This window comes from Rhinopithecus roxellana, chromosome 17 (assembly GCF_007565055.1).
Source record: "Rhinopithecus roxellana isolate Shanxi Qingling chromosome 17, ASM756505v1, whole genome shotgun sequence".
In the NCBI taxonomy this organism is placed as follows: domain Eukaryota; kingdom Metazoa; phylum Chordata; class Mammalia; order Primates; family Cercopithecidae; genus Rhinopithecus; species Rhinopithecus roxellana.
Genome location: NC_044565.1, coordinates 81397714 through 81413549, shown reverse-complemented (window position 1 = coordinate 81413549; position 15836 = coordinate 81397714). Strand labels below are relative to the sequence as shown.

Below are 15836 nucleotides of genomic sequence, written 5' to 3'. Positions count from 1 at the left end.
CAACACCTACTTCATAGAATATTTGTGCAGATTCTACGTAATTTGCATAGAACAATGTTAAATGCCATTATTATTGTAATTGTTATTAGGTTATATTAACAAGATTCTGCTGGATAAAGTGGAGTGGGGTTTTTGAGACGAATTAGAATTTTTCTATTTTTAATTCTTAAACTGATTTATTTAAATATGTTGACCTTAGTCATCATTTAACATTGACTTCGGTCACCAAAGCATTCATTCAAGAATGGATGACACAAAACAAAAAAACCCAGTATTTCCATAGAAATCACTATAGATGTGAAAGAAGTCATGAAGAATGAATGCTTGTTGTGTGCTTATTATTTTCTTTTGGGGCTAAGAACTTAAGAATCTGTTCTTCCATGAAAATAAAAGCTAGGAGCAATAAATGCCCTGACAGGATTTTGTTACTGTTTTGACTTTTTGAGACAGTTGTTGCCCAGGCTGGAGTGCAATTACTGAATCTGCCCAATTTCAGCTGGGTTCAAGGGCCTCCCGAGTAGCTGGGATTACAGGCATGCGCCACCACACCTGGCTAATTTTGTATTTTTAGTAGAAATGGGATTTCTCCATGTTGGTCAGGCTGGTCTCAAACTCCCGACCTCAGGTGATCCGCCCACCTCAGCCTCCCAAAGTTTTGGGATTACAGGTGTGAGTCGCTGAGCCTGGCCTGTTTTTGTTTTTAAAGGCTGCTTTATTCAATGGTCCACGCTCTTTCTTCTCTCCACCAGGTGGAAGTATAGCACTTTTTGTACCATATCTTCTTACACAACTCCTCCTAGTCATTGTGTATGCAGTTGGGTTAGAAGAGAAAAGATAAACAGCATATTCCAGAGTATGAAATGTTCCTTCAGCTGGATTTTACAGCATCATATTTCGGTTGTTTATTTGAGGATAATGAAAACAATAGATGGGATAAGTTTCTTTTCCACAAATTCTTTTAATTCAACTGAGGCCAACATAGAACAATTGTCAGAAATAGCATATGAAATCTTTTGATGGGTGGAAGAACTGCAGAGGACTATACTAAGAAAATAATATCCAAATATTTTTAAGTGGATTTCCAATTAATTGATGAAAATAAACCTTTGGCATCTGGGCAAATTGGTTGTATATAACCTGTGAGAACATTGTCTTTTATAGCTTGATTAAAGCAAGTCTACCTTATTTTCCAGGTGTAACATTGTATTGCAAGTCAATCGATAACAGTACTAATTTAAGTCACTTCGGCTGTAATGCGGAAGTATGAAAAATTAGCTAAGATTGGAGAAGGCTCTTATGGGGTTGTATTCAAATGCAGAAACAAAACCTCTGGACAAGTAGTAGCTATTAAAAAATTTGTGGACTCTGAAGATGATCCTGTTGTTAAGAAAATAGCACTGAGAGAAATACGTATGTTGAAGGTAAGTTAACTTTATATATATGTAAAATATCATGGTATTGAGTGAAATATGCATGCTAAAATTATAAAGAATTTTAAAGTTATTTTTCCCCATTGGACTTAAATTCCTTTGTATCAGCACCTTTGGGTAATAAGTTGATTATCACTTTGGACTTTGGCCACTCTGATTTTGTCTGATGTGTATGAATGCAGCTACAGATTGTTATATTGAAAAGAACTTTTATTCTTGTTAGTAAATATCCTAAGTCCACTCACCCCAGTGTTTACACTTGCCCCCAACCTCAGCCCTCCGCTGGATGTCCCTCCAAATACCTCCCCTACCAACCAGCAACTGAAAGAGCACCTCCTGGCACAGAGAGTCAGTCCCACAGGACCGCACCAATGCCCTGGTAGGCATTGACATTCATTGGTTCTTGCCTGCACTGCACCCCAGGTTATTAGACATGCTGAATATCACCCCCAGTGACGTATACATTTTTTACATCAAGGTTTTTGTTATAATTGTTTTCACTCTGATAAGATTTGACATGTAAGATTCCTAAGTTCTCAATGTAAATTTTTTCTTACGCTAAAAATCTTACACTTTTAGAACTGTAAGCGACCTTAGACATGCTTCTTATCCAACACCCGTGTTTTCCACAGAGGAAACGGAGGTCTGGGGCAGCACTTCTCAAATGTTAATAATGCGTTGGAGTCCCCGGGGACCTTGTTGAAATGCAGATTCTGAGTTGGGAGGTCTGGGGTGGGCCCGAGATTCTGCATTTCTGAGTGCGGAAGCTGCAGGTTTGTGGGCTACACATTACGTAACAAGACCCCGTGATTTCAAGGACATACAGGCAACCTTCATTTTTGACATGTCGTCTATTTTTAGAAAATCCCCAGAAATTCAGTTTGTAAGGGGGGGATAATAATTATAACTAATAATTATCATATTATCTCTCATTTTCAAATATTATTTCCCACAGATTTCCTCAACTAATACATACTAGGGTTTTGTTTGAAATACAACTTGATACATAGAGTCTTCAGGAACATATCCATCATGATTTTTTAAAAAAGTTCACTATTACCTCTCAGCCAGCAGAGGGCGCGCTGGTCAGCTCGCCAGCTCTGGCACCCTCACTGAGCTAAGCTGCAGGGCGAGTCTGAACCGGGCAGTGTGGCTTTCTAATAAAAATAATGCTTTTACCTGTCAGCCTCTCCCTCCCAAGTCTTCAGATTAAGTTAATGCTCAGGTGGTACCTTCTGCATTACAAGTGCCCCAACTTGAGAATGAGGCTGTAAGGTAAAAAGTAGCCTGATTACGACTCAGCTTGGTCTCTGATGAAGGCCCTCAGGATGTCAGAATGTCCACCTTTCTGCTTTTGGTATGTTGTGTCCATGTATGCCCTGAACAGCTCCTTCTGTGATCAATCAACCTTACTTTCCTCACATAGTCCTGTTATTTAAATTGTGTTTGCCTCTCTCTCCTTACTACCTGTTTTTCTTTAGTCAAGTTACTGTTTTCCTGGGCTAGGTTAACTTCATTTGCAAAGGAGATATAAATTGCTGACCTACCCAAAGACAGGAGATTGGATCAGGTTTAACCTGGACATTGCATCAAGCTGTAGCATCTGTAAATCTTTTACTCCCCTAGTAGTGACCCTGCTTTGCTTCCATGCTGTGGTTTTACAGCAGCACAAAGCCACTGGCTTTTTAGATGACCTAGTCTCCTCCACTCTTTGCCTTTCTGCTGTTTTAGGTAGTGGAGCATATAGAAAACAAATTGGTTTGGTGCTTTGAGCTTTTCTTTTTTTTCCGTTTGAGAGATGGGGTCTCAGTATGTTGCTTAGGCTGATCTCGAACTCCTAGGCTCACGCAATCGTCCTGCCTCAGCCTGGGCATATTTTTAATGTATAATGGATTCTCTTTTCCGATGCTGTTGGCAGCAGGCACACAGTTTTAGGGTGACATTTGTTTTGGTCAAGCCATGCTTATGTTAATAGATACTGAGGTAGAGGCATGCATCGTAAGTCTCTGCACCTAAAACTTTCTACTGGGCCTGCTATTTGTTGAGCTTCTACTACATACAAAATGCTGTGTTCTCTCTATATATCTGGGTAAATGGTAGAGAGTGTGGAAAGTTGATTTGTCTACTACACTGGGAAAACAACAGGGAAGATGGGTTAGGAATAAGAGTGATCATGTATCCTAATTTGCCCAAGACAGTTCTGCTTTATAGTTTTTGTCCCAGTGTCCTGCCTGGTTCACATCTCCTTTCCAAAGTGTCCTGGTGTGGCCAGGCCCAGTGACTCACACCTGTAATCCCAGCACTTTGGAAAGCTGAGGCAGATGGATCACTTGAGGTCAGGAGTTTGAGACCAGCCTGTCCAACACGGTGAAACCCCATCTCTACTAAAAATCGAAAATTAGCCAGGCATGGTAGCACGCACCTGTAGTCCCAGCTACTGCGAAGGCTGAGGCATGAGCATCACTTGAACCCAGGAGGCAGAGGTTGCAGTGAGCTGAGATGGCACCACTGCACTTCAGCCTGGGCGATAGAGCGAAGGAAAAAAAAAAGTGTCCTGGTGTGTATGCTAAATTATGTGGTCACCCTAGTTACAGGCAAAGTGACCATATGTGCTGGTTTACCTAGGATAGTCCTGGCTTCTACCCATTAGCCTAGTTTGGAGGATAAAATTTTATAATCGCTGTAGTGATAGTCTATCCTACCTAATCAGCATTTTCCCTTAGGTCTACAATATTAAACAGAGGCTGTGTTGTAAAATGCTTCAGTTTGGGAATAGAATTTAACACACAAAATATCTGTGCATAAGAGAGAACAATAGAATCAAAGAACAATACTGAAAATATAATAAGTAAATTTAAAACACAGACTAATTGTGGGGACTTCTAGAAGAGACAGTTTATTCCAATCTGGTGGTTAAGAACTAGTATTACTGGGAGCCAACACTAGAATCCAGACTGGATTTAAATCCATAAAATCCATGGCAATATGTAAGCTGAGTGGGTATTGATGATTTTTATAGTCCTTACTCAATAATTTCATTTCCTCAATTTTCTACTCAGGTTATTTTATGACTTGAATATATAGAATTTCCATAAAATATATAAAGTGTTTTTTGTTTTAGTGCAGTATTTTAAGTTACATACTTTACTTGCTATCACCAGAGAGATTCAAGCAGTTTTGTTACCACTTATTATAGGTACATTGGATGAATCTTAAATTTCTTCCAACTTTAAGTTTCTTTAAGGGGTCTGGGGAGACGCTTTTACTAGTAACAGAGCACTTAACCTTGCATTTCAATTCTTTCACAGCAATTAAAACATCCAAATATTGTGAATCTCATCGAGGTGTTCCGGAGAAGAAGGAAAACGCATTTAGTTTTTGAATACTGTGATCATACACTTTTAAATGAGCTGGAAAGAAATCCAAATGGGTAAGTAATCTGGAAACTGAAATTCCGTACAGCCAGTTCTCAGTTTCATTTTCTGTGGAATTAACCATGGCAGATTTCAAATCCCAGCCACAACTCCCCTCTCTACCCAAATGCATCTGGCTACCCCATCCAGTCTCAGGATGTCTTCAAAAGGCAAACAATGATTTACCTATAGGAGTTATAATTAGGAAGAAAAACCTACTGCAGATATAAAATAAAAATGAATTTGAGGCTGAATTGCATATTGGATTATCTCAATTCAAGGAATGAACCATGGTTTGATACTAGGAAACCTATTAATGTAATTCACTAACAAGTTAAAGGATAAAAAATACATATAATTGATAAATTTGAAAATTTGAAATGTCAATAAACTCAACATCCTTTCCTGATGATTTTTTTTTAAATCCCTTGCATCTAGGGTTAAAAGAATAGTTTCTTTTTTCTTTTCTTTTCTTTCTTTTTTTTTTTTTTGAGATGGCATCTCACTCTGTTGCCCAGACTAGAATGCAATGGCACAATCTCAGCTCACTGCAAACTCCACCTCCTGGGTTCAAGCAATTCTCTGCCTCAGCCTCCTGAGTAGCTAGGATTACAGGCGCCTGCCACCACACCCGGCTCATTTTTGTATTTTTACTAGAGATGGGTTTTCACCATCTTGGCCAGGCTGGTCTTGAACTCCTGACCCCATGATCCACCTGCCTCTGCTTCCCAAAGTGTTGGCACACACACCTCTCTTCAAATCAACTGCCAATTTTATACTCAATGGTAAAACTAAAAGAACTTTCATTAAAGTGAGGAAACAAGACAAGGATGTCAGTTGTCACCACTATAATGTAACATTGTTCTGAGAACTCTAGCCAATGTAATGTAATAAGAAAAGCAAATAAAACATAGCTTTTGGAAATGAAATAAAATTGTCATTATTTGCAAGATATTACTGATCTACAAACTCTAAGAGAACCACCTAAAGAGTTATTAAAACCAATAGAATTCAGTACAGTGACCCCTATAACACTGCAAATTCCACATGCAAAAACTAACAGCCTTTGTATCAAACAGCACTTCAGAAAATCTAACAGAGAATGGCTGGGTGCAGTGTCTCGTGCCTGTAATCCCAGCACTTTGGGAGGCCCAGGCAGGTGGATCACTTGAACTCATGAGTTTGAGACCAGCCTGGCCAACACAGTGAACCCCTGTCTCTACTAAAAATATAAAAATTACCTAGTTATGGTGGTGGGCGCCTGTAGTACCAGCTAGTTGGGAGGCTGAGGTATGAGGATTGCTTGAACCCAGGAGGCAGAGGTTGCAGTGAGCTGAGATCACACTGCTGCACTCCCGCCTGGATGACAGAGCGAGACTCTGTCTCAAAAAAAAAAGAAAAAAAAAAAAAACTAGTGGAGAAGGATCCCATTCAAATATTAACAACAACAAAAGTTTAGGAATAAAGATAAAGAGTTGTTCTGACTCTACATGAAGACAGCTACAAAACTGAGGTACATAAGGATTTTATTTAAATGAACATATGTTTCTAGATGGAAATATTCATGATTATAAAAATATTGCCTCTACAGTTTATTTATTAGACAAAATTCTAATCAGAATACCAAAAGGTTTTTTTTGAAACTTGAAAAAGACTAAATTGAGAAAAAAGAGACTTTTAACTGTCAAATGTTAAATCACAGTAGTTTGAGAGACTCCCTTTGACAAAAAAGTACCATAAACAAAACTAAAAAAGAAATGAGATATTGGGTAAACTATTTGCCAGAATTAATAAATTTTATATCTACCTATGCAGATTTTACAAATAACATTTTTTAAAAGGTTGACATCCAATTAATAAATATATTCATTCAAAAAAAACTTTCATAAATGTAGACTGCACCCAGCCAGTGCTAAGGCTACAGCATTGAACAAAGCACACACAGAAAAGGAGCCTCACCTTACCTTCCAGTGAATGTGGAAAGCAAATCATTAAAAAAGAGAAGGAGGCTGAGTGCAGTGGCTCCTGCCTGTAATTCCAGCCCTTTGGGAGGCTGAGGCGGGTGGATCAGTTGAGCTCGGGAGTTCAAGACCAGCCTGGCCAACATGGCGAAACCCATCTCTACAAAAACTACAAAAATTAACATAGCCTCTCGTCCCAGCTAGTTGGGAGGCTGAGGTGGGAAGATCACTTGAGCTCAAGAAGTGGAGGCTGCAGTGAGCGGAGATCACACCACTGCATTCTAACCTGGGTAACAGAGTGAGACCCCATCTCACTGAAGACAGAAGTCTTCAAAAAACAAAAAGAGAGAGAAGGAAATGACCAGTACACCTAAGAAAACATGCTTATCCTTCCCTATTAATCAAGGAAATTCAAAACTTTTTAGCAAGGTACCATTTCTCATCTATTATATTTGGCAAAGATTTTTCAAAATTTATTATACTCGGTCTTATCAACAGTCAGGGAATCAGACCTCCTCATTCATGGCTGGAGAGAGTGCCATTAGGAGGGCAATTTGGCAATACGTATGAAAAAAATTTAACTGTTTTCATCCTTTGATCAAGAGATTCCATTTAGAGAAATTTATAGTAAGAAAATAATCAGATCAGGGCAAAAAGTTATGCATATGAATGTTCAATACTTCATTATTTATAACAAAAATATTGGACTCCCCTAATTTTCCAATAGTAAAGAATTGATTACAGGCATTTTAGTATATCCACCCATCCAACAGTACAATATGCAGCCAGTCCATTAGAGAGCATGCTTCAGAACAATAGTTCATGTTCTGAGGAAATGTTCCTGGGATGATATATGAAAAAATGAGATAACACACTAGAATGTTAAGTATAATTAAAAATTAGAGTTTTCTCAATATTCTGTAAATGCATATATATATTACTTTTAAAATAAAAATTAATATAAAGACAATTAAAATGGTATATTAATTCATAGATCAGTTTTATTCTGCACTAAATAGGATGTTTTATGTTGATTTAGAAGACTGATAGGTTCAGCCAGTCTATAAATTAATTTATAAATTAACATACATTTTCATGAAGTTAAAAATTTATGCTTACTTCATGTATTGTTCAAGGCCCTGAGACTGTTATAAAACATTCAATGCATACGCCAGTTTGATTGAACTGAACATCTTTCTCTTCCCTACTTGTATCCTAAGCTTTCCTGTCTGTAAACTTAGCTCATGTTCTTCTCATTTTAATCTAGAAGGTTCTAGCCTTTTTCACCTTCACTGTCTTTATCATAACCTTTATTTATTTATTTATTTTGAGACACAGTCTCACACTGTCGCCAGGCTGGAGTGCAGTGGGGCAATCTCGGCTCACTGCAGCCTCTACCTCCTGGGCTCAAGCAGTCCTCCCACCTCAGCCTCCCAAATAGCTGAGACTACAGGGACCCGCTACCACACCCGGCCAATTTTTGTACTTTTAGTAGAGACAGGGTTTCACCATGTTGGCCAGGCTGGTCTCGAACTCCTGACCTCAGGTGATCCACCTGCCTCGGCCTCCTAAAGGGCTGAGATTACAGGCGTGAGCCCTTGCACCTGGCCTATCATAATCTTTAAAATGTGAAATCCTAGATATCTGTAACATCTCTAAGTTTCCTTCATCTGGATGGAATTTCTTCCTTCCTTTGAATCCCTATGGAATTTTATTTTCATCCCTGTTATGGTACTTGGTACTTACTACTGTGTATGTTTTTTTTTTTTAATTTTTATTTTTATTATACTTCAAGTTCTAGGGTACATGTGCATAACGTGCAGGTTTGTTACATATGTATACTTGTGCCATGTTGGTGTGCTGCACCCATCAACTCGTCAGCACCCATCAATTCATCATTTATATCATGTATAACTCCCCAATGCACTCCCTCCCTCCTCCCCCCTCCCCATGATAGGCCCCAGTGTGTGATGTTCCCCTTCCCGAGTCCAAGTGATCTAATTGTTCAGTTCCCACCTATGAGTGAGAACATGCGGTGTTTGGTTTTCTCTTCTTGTGATAGTTTGCTAAGAATGATGGTTTCCAGCTGCATCCATGTCCCTACAAAGGACGCAAACTCATCCTTTTTTATGGCTGCATAGTATTCCATGGTGTATATGTGTCACATTTTCTTAATCCAGTCTGTCACAGATGGACATTTGGGTTGATTCCAAGTCTTTGCTATTGTGAATAGTGCCGCAATAAACATACGTGTGCATGTGTCTTTGTAGTAGAATAATTTATAATCCTTTGGGTATATACCCAGTAGTGGGATGGCTGGGTCATATGGTACATCTAGTTCTAGATCCTTGAGGAATTGCCATACTGTTTTCCATAATGGTTGAACTAGTTTACATTCCCACCAACAGTGTAAAAGTGTTCCTATTTCTCCACATCCTCTCCAACACCTGTTGTTTCCTGATTTTTTAATGATTGCCATTCTAACTGGTGTGAGATGGTATCTCATTGTGGTTTTGATTTGCATTTCTCTGATGGCAAGTGATGATGAACATTTTTTCATGTGTCTGTTGGCTGTATGAATGTCTTCTTTTGAGAAATGTCTGTTCATATCCTTTGCCCACTTTTTGATGGGGTTGTTTGTTTTTTTCTTGTATATTTGTTTGAGTTCTTTGTAGATTCTGGATATTAGCCCTTTGTCAGATGAGTAGGTTGCAAAAATTTTCTCCCATTCTGTAGGTTGCCTGTTCACTCTGATGGTAGTTTCTTTTGCTGTGCAGAAGCTCTTTAGTTTAATTAGATCCCATTTGTCAATTTTGGCTTTTGTTGCCATTGCTTTTGGTGTTTTAGACATGAAGTCCTTGCCCATGCCTATGTCCTGAATGGTACTACCTAGATTTTCTTCTAGGGTTTTTATGGTATTAGGTCTAACATTTAAGTCTCTGATCCATCTTGAATTAATCTTCGTATAAGGAGTAAGAAAAGGATCCAGTTTCAGCTTTCTACTTATGGCTAGCCAATTTTCCCAGCACCATTTATTAAATGGGGAATCCTTTCCCCATTTCTTGTTTCTCTCAGGTTTGTCAAAGATCAGATGGCTGTAGATGTGTGGTATTATTTCTGAGGACTCTGTTCTGTTCCATTGGTCTATAGCTCTGTTTTGGTACCAGTACCATGCTATTTTGGTTACTGTAGCCTTGTAGTATAGTTTGAAGTCAGGTAGCGTGACGCCTCCAGCTTTGTCCTTTTGACTTAGGATTGTCTTGGCAATGCGGGCTCTTTTTGGTTCCATATGAACTTTAAAGCCGTTTTTTCCAATTCTGTAAAGAAACTCATTGGTAGCTTGATGGGGATGGCATTGAATCTATAAATAACCTTGGGCAGTATGGCCATTTTCACGATATTGATTCTTCCTATCCATGAGCATGGTATGTTCTTCCATTTGTTTGTGTCCTCTTTTATTTCACTGAGCAGTGGTTTGTAGTTCTCCTTGAAGAGGTCCTTGACATCCCTTGTAAGTTGGATTCCTAGGTATTTTATTCTCTTTGAAGCAATTGTGAATGGAAGTTCATTCATGATTTGGCTCTCTGTTTGTCTGTTACTGGTGTATAAGAATGCTTGTGATTTTTGCACATTAATTTTGTATCCTGAGACTTTGCTGAAGTTGCTTATCAGCTTAAGGAGATTCTGGGCTGAGACGATGGGGTTTTCTAAATATACAATCATGTCATCTGCAAACAGGGACAATTTGACTTCTTCTTTTCGTAACTGAATATCCTTGATTTCTTTCTCTTGCCTGATTGCCCTAGCCAGAACTGCCAACACTATGTTGAATGGGAGTGGTGAGAGAGGGCATCCCTGTCTTGTGCCAGTTTTCAAAGGGAATTTTTCCAGTTTTTGCCCATTCAGTATGATATTAGCTGTGGGTTTGTCTTAAATAGCTCTTATTATTTTGAGGTACGTTCCATCAATACCGAATTTATTGAGCGTTTTTAGCATGAAGGGCTGTTGAATTTTGTCAAAAGCCTTTTCTGCATCTATTGAGATAATCATGTGGTTCTTGTCTTTGGTTCTGTTTATATGCTGGATTACATTTATTGATTTGCGAATGTTGAACCAGCCTTGCATCCCAGGGATGAAGCCCACTTGATCATGGTGGATAAGCTTTTTGATGTGCTGCTGAATCCGGTTTGCCAGTATTTTATTGAGGATTTTTGCATCGATGTTCATCAGGGATATTGGTCTAAAATTCTCTTTTTTTGTTGTGTCTCTGCCAGGCTTTGGTATCAGGATGATGTTGGCCTCATAAAATGAGTTAGGGAGGATTCCCTCTTTTTCTATTGATTGGAATAGTTTCAGACGGAATGGTACCAGCTCCTCCTTGTACCTCTGGTAGAATTCAGCTGTGAATCCATCTGGTCCTGGACTTTTTTTGGTGGGTAGGCTATTGATTGTTGCCTCAATTTCAGAGCCTGCTATTGGTCTATTCAGGGATTCAACTTCTTCCTGCTTTAGTCTTGGGAGAGTGTAAGTGTCCAGGAAATTATCCATTTCTTCTAGATTTTCTAGTTGATTTGCGTAGAGGTGTTTATAGTATTCTCTGATGGTAGTTTGTATTTCTGTGGGGTCGGTGGGGATATCCCCTTTATCATTTTTTGTTGCGTCTATTTGATTTCTCTCTCTTTTCTTCTTTATTAGTCTTGCTAGCGGTCTGTCAATTTTGTTGATCTTTTCAAAAAACCAACTCCTGAATTCATTGATTTTTTGGAGGGTTTTTTGTGTCTCTATCTCCTTCAGTTCTGCTCTGATCTTAGTCATTTCTTGCCTTCTGCTAGCTTTTGAATGTGTTTGCTCTTGCCTCTCTAGTTCTTTTAATTGTGATGTTAGAGTGTCAATTTTAGGTCTTTCCTGCTTTCTCTTGTGGGCATTTAGTGCTATACATTTCCCTCTACACACTGCTTTAAATGTGTCCCAGAGATTCTGGTATGTTGTATCTTTGTTCTCATTGATTTCAAAGAACATCTTTATTTCTGCTTTCATTTCGTTACGTACCCAGTAGTCATTCAGGAGCAGGTTGTTCAGTTTCCATGTAGTTGAGCAGTTTTGATTGAGTTTCTTAGTCCTGAGTTCTAGTTTGATTGCACTGTGGTCTGAGAGACAGTTTGTTATAATTTCTGTTCTTGTACATTTGCTGAGGAGTGCTTTCCTTCCAATTATGTGGTCAATTTTGGAATAAGTGCGATGTGGTGCTGAGAAGAATGTATATTCTGTTGCTTTGGGGTGGAGAGTTCTAGAGATGTCTATTAGGTCCGCTTGGTGCAGAGATGAGTTCAATTCCTGGATATCCTTGTTAACTTTCTGTCTCGTTGATCTGTCTAATGTTGACAGTGGAGTGTTGAAGTCTCCCATTATTATTGTATGGGAGTCTAAGTCTCTTTGTAAGTCTCTAAGGACTTGCTTTATGAATCTGGGTGCTCCTGTATTGGGTGCATATATATTTAGGAGAGTTAGCTCTTCCTGTTGAATTGATCCCTTTACCATTATGTAATGGCCTTCTTTGTCTCTTTTGATCTTTGATGGTTTAAAGTCTGTTTTATCAGAGACTAGGATTGCAACCCCTGCATTTTTTTGTTCTCCATTTGCTTGGTAGATCTTCCTCCATCCCTTTATTTTGAGCCTATGTATGTCTCTGCATGTGAGATGGGTCTCCTGAATATAGCAGACTGATGGGTCTTGACTCTTTATCCCGTTTGCCAGTCTGTGTCTTTTAATTGGAGCATTTAGTCCATTTACATTTAAGGTTAATATTGTTATGTGTGAACTTGATCCTGCCATTATGATATTAACTGGTTATTTTGCTCGTTAGTTGATGCAGTTTCTTCCTAGCCTCCATGGTCTTTACATTTTGGCATGTTTTTGCAATGGCTGGTACTGGTTGTTCCTTTCCATGTTTAGGGCTTCCTTCAGGGTCTCTTGTAAGGCAGGCCTGGTGGTGACAAAATCTCTAAGCATTTGCTTATCTGTAAAGGATTTTATTTCTCCTTCACTTATGAAACTTAGTTTGGCTGGATGTGAAATTCTGGGTTTAAAATTCTTTTCTTTAAGAACGTTGAATATTGGCCCCCACTCTCTTCTGGCTTTTAGAGTTTCTGCCGAGAGATCTGCTGTTAGTCTGATGGGCTTCCCTTTGTGGGTAACCTTTCTCTCTGGCTGCCCTTAAGATTTTTTCCTTCATTTCAACTTTGGTGAATCTGGCAATTATGTGTCTTGGAGTTGCTCTTCTGGAGGAGTATCTTTGTGGTGTTCTCTGTATTTCCTGAATTTGAATGTTAGCCTGCCCTACTAGGTTGGGGAAGTTCTCCTGGATGATATCCTGAAGAGTGTTTTCCAACTTGGTTCCATTTTCCCCCTCACTTTCAGGCACCCCAATCAGAGGTAGATTTGGTCTTTTTACATAATCCCATACTTCTTGCAGGCTTTGTTCATTTCTTTTTCTTCTTTTTTCTGTTGGTTTCTCTTCTCGTTTCATTTCATTCATTTGATCCTCAATCGCTGATACTCTTTCTTCCAGTTGATCGAGTCAGTTACTGAAGCTTGTGCATTTGTCATGTATTTCTCGTGTCATGGTTTTCATCTCTGTCATTTCGTTTATGACCTTCTCTGCATTAATTAGTCTAGCTGTCAATTCTTCCACTCTTTTTTCAAGATTTTTAGTTTCTTTGTGCTGGGTACGTAATTCCTCCTTTAGCTCTGAGAAGTTTGATGGACTGAAGCCTTCTTTTCTCATTTCGTCAAAGTCATTCTCTGACCAGCTTTTATCCGTTGCTGGCGATGGGCTGCACTCCTTTGCAGGGGAGATGCGCTCTTATTTTTTGAATTTCCAGCTTTTCTACCCTGCTTTTTCCCCATCTTTGTGGTTTTATCTGTCTCTGGTCTTTGATGATGGTGACGTACTGATGGGGTTTTGGTATAGGTGTCCTTCCTGTTTGATAGTTTTCCTTCTGACAGTCAGGACCCTCAGCTATAGGTCTGTTGGAGATTGCTTGATGTCCACTCCAGACCCTGTTTGCCTGGGTATCAGCAGCAGAGGTTGCAGAAGATAGAATATTGCTGAACAGCGAGTGTACCTGTCTGATTCTTACTTTGGAAGCTTCCTCTCAGGGGTGTACTCCACCCTGTGAGGTGTGGGGTGTCAGACTGCCCCTAGTGGGGGATGTCTCCCAGTTAGGCTACTCAGGGGTCAGGGACCCACTTGAGCAGGCAGTCTGTCCGTTCTCAGATCTCAACCTCCGTGTTGGGAGATCCACTGCTCTCTTCAAAGCTGTCAGACAGAGTCGTTCGCGTCTGCACAGGCCTCTGCTGCTTCCCCTGTTGTTTTTTTGCTGTGCCCTGTCCCCAGAGGTGGAGACTACAGAGACAGGCAGGTTTCCTTGAGCTGCTGTGAGCTCCACCCAGTTCGAGCTTCCCAGCGGCTTTGTTTACCTACTTAAGCCTCAGCAATGGCGGGCGCCCCTCCCCCAGCCTCGCTGCTGCCTTGCGGTTAGATCGCTGCAGACTGCTGTGTTAGCAATGAGGGAGGCTCCGTGGGCGTGGGACCCTCCCGGCCAGGTGTGGGATATATTCTCCTGGTGTGCCCGTTTGCTTAAAGCGCAGTATTGGGGTGGGAGTTACCCGATTTTCCAAGTGTTGTGTGTCTCAGTTCCCCTGGCTAGGAAAAGGGATTCCCTTCCCCCTTGCGCTTCCCAGGTGAGGCGATGCCTCGCCCTGCTTCAGCTCTTGCTGGTCCGGCTGCAGCAGCTGACCAGCACCGATTGTCCGGCACTCCCCAGTGAGATGACCCCAGTACCTCAGTTGAAAATGCAGAAATCACCAGTCTTCTGTGTCGCTTGCGCTGGGAGTTGGAGACTGGAGCTGTTCCTATTCGGCCATCTTGCTCCGCCCCTCCTACTGTATATGTTTTTATGTGCAAACTCTCTCTCACTAGAGTGTAAGTTTTTTGAGGGCATACTTCATGTCTCATTGATCTTAATGGCTTCCTCATGCCTAGCATTCTTTCGCTCAAAAAATATTTCATGGAGCATTTTACACTGGTGCAGAGGATACAGTTATAGTGGCACAATCCTGCCCTCAAGAAGCTTAAAATGTAATGAAGAGACAGATATTGAAAGTAACAACTACAAATGCTTACGTTGATTGGGTTAATGCTGATGCAAGGGATGCACAAGAGAAGCAACTCCAACATCTGTTGACCCCAGGAAGTGAGGGAGATTCTGCAGAGAAGGCAGCATTTGGGTTTTGAAAAGGAAGAGGAGTTGGCCAGATGGTCACCCCTGGAAGAATGCACAGACACAAGAAAGAGCAAGGCATGTTCAAGCAACTCCTCTGTTGAATACGTTTTGCAGTGCCGAGGACCTCTGAACCATCCCGCTTTGCACTTTTAAGTTTTACAAATGTGCTTAGCACTGCTAGTGTTCAGTAGTGCTTTGGGTCAGCCCTGAGACTTCAATCTATTGTACATGGAGTAATGCAAATAGGAACAATCTAGAATATGCTACTCTTTTATGAAATGCTGGGTACTTCTAGATAACAATGATTAATTTAAAGCATTCATCTACTTGCACTCCTTTCCTAAAATCTACTTAAATAACAGGCAAGAGAGTATTTGTAAAGGCCTAAGTCCAGTGAATACCAAACAGAGATAAACAACCAGCTAGTATACATACCAAGCCTATTGGACTATTGTTTATTGGGGGAAACGTGTAGGAGAAATAACTGGTGTGTGGGCATAATATCAATGTGGCCGGGTGCGGTGGCTCACGCCTGTAATCCCAGCACTTTGGGAGGCCAAGGTGGGCGGATCACGAGGTCAGGAGATCGAGAGCATCCTGGCTAACACAGTGAAGCCCCGTATCTACTGAAAAACAAAAAAAAATTAGCCGGGCGTGGTGGCAGGCGCCTGTAGTCCCAGCTACTTGGGAGGCTGAGGCAGGAGAATGACGTGAACCCGGGAGGCGGAGCTTGCAGTGAGCCGAGAT

At 40.4% G+C, this 15836-nt stretch overlaps 1 protein-coding gene across 2 annotated transcripts in view; it reads left to right on the top strand.

The window, feature by feature from the left end:
- Positions 1-1185: 1185 nt before the first annotated feature.
- The window catches only part of CDKL4 (cyclin dependent kinase like 4), a 62465-nt gene continuing 47814 nt past the window's right edge, over positions 1186-15836 (top strand). The window contains exons 1-2 of one of the 2 annotated variants that reach the window (XM_010364144.2): positions 1186-1421; positions 4739-4860. In XM_010364144.2, coding sequence (XP_010362446.1) covers positions 1254-1421; positions 4739-4860 — 290 coding nt within the window. In that variant the 5' untranslated portion in view covers positions 1186-1253. The remainder of the gene's footprint in view (positions 1422-4738; positions 4861-15836) is intronic. The other variant, XM_010364145.2, reaches the window with a different exon arrangement.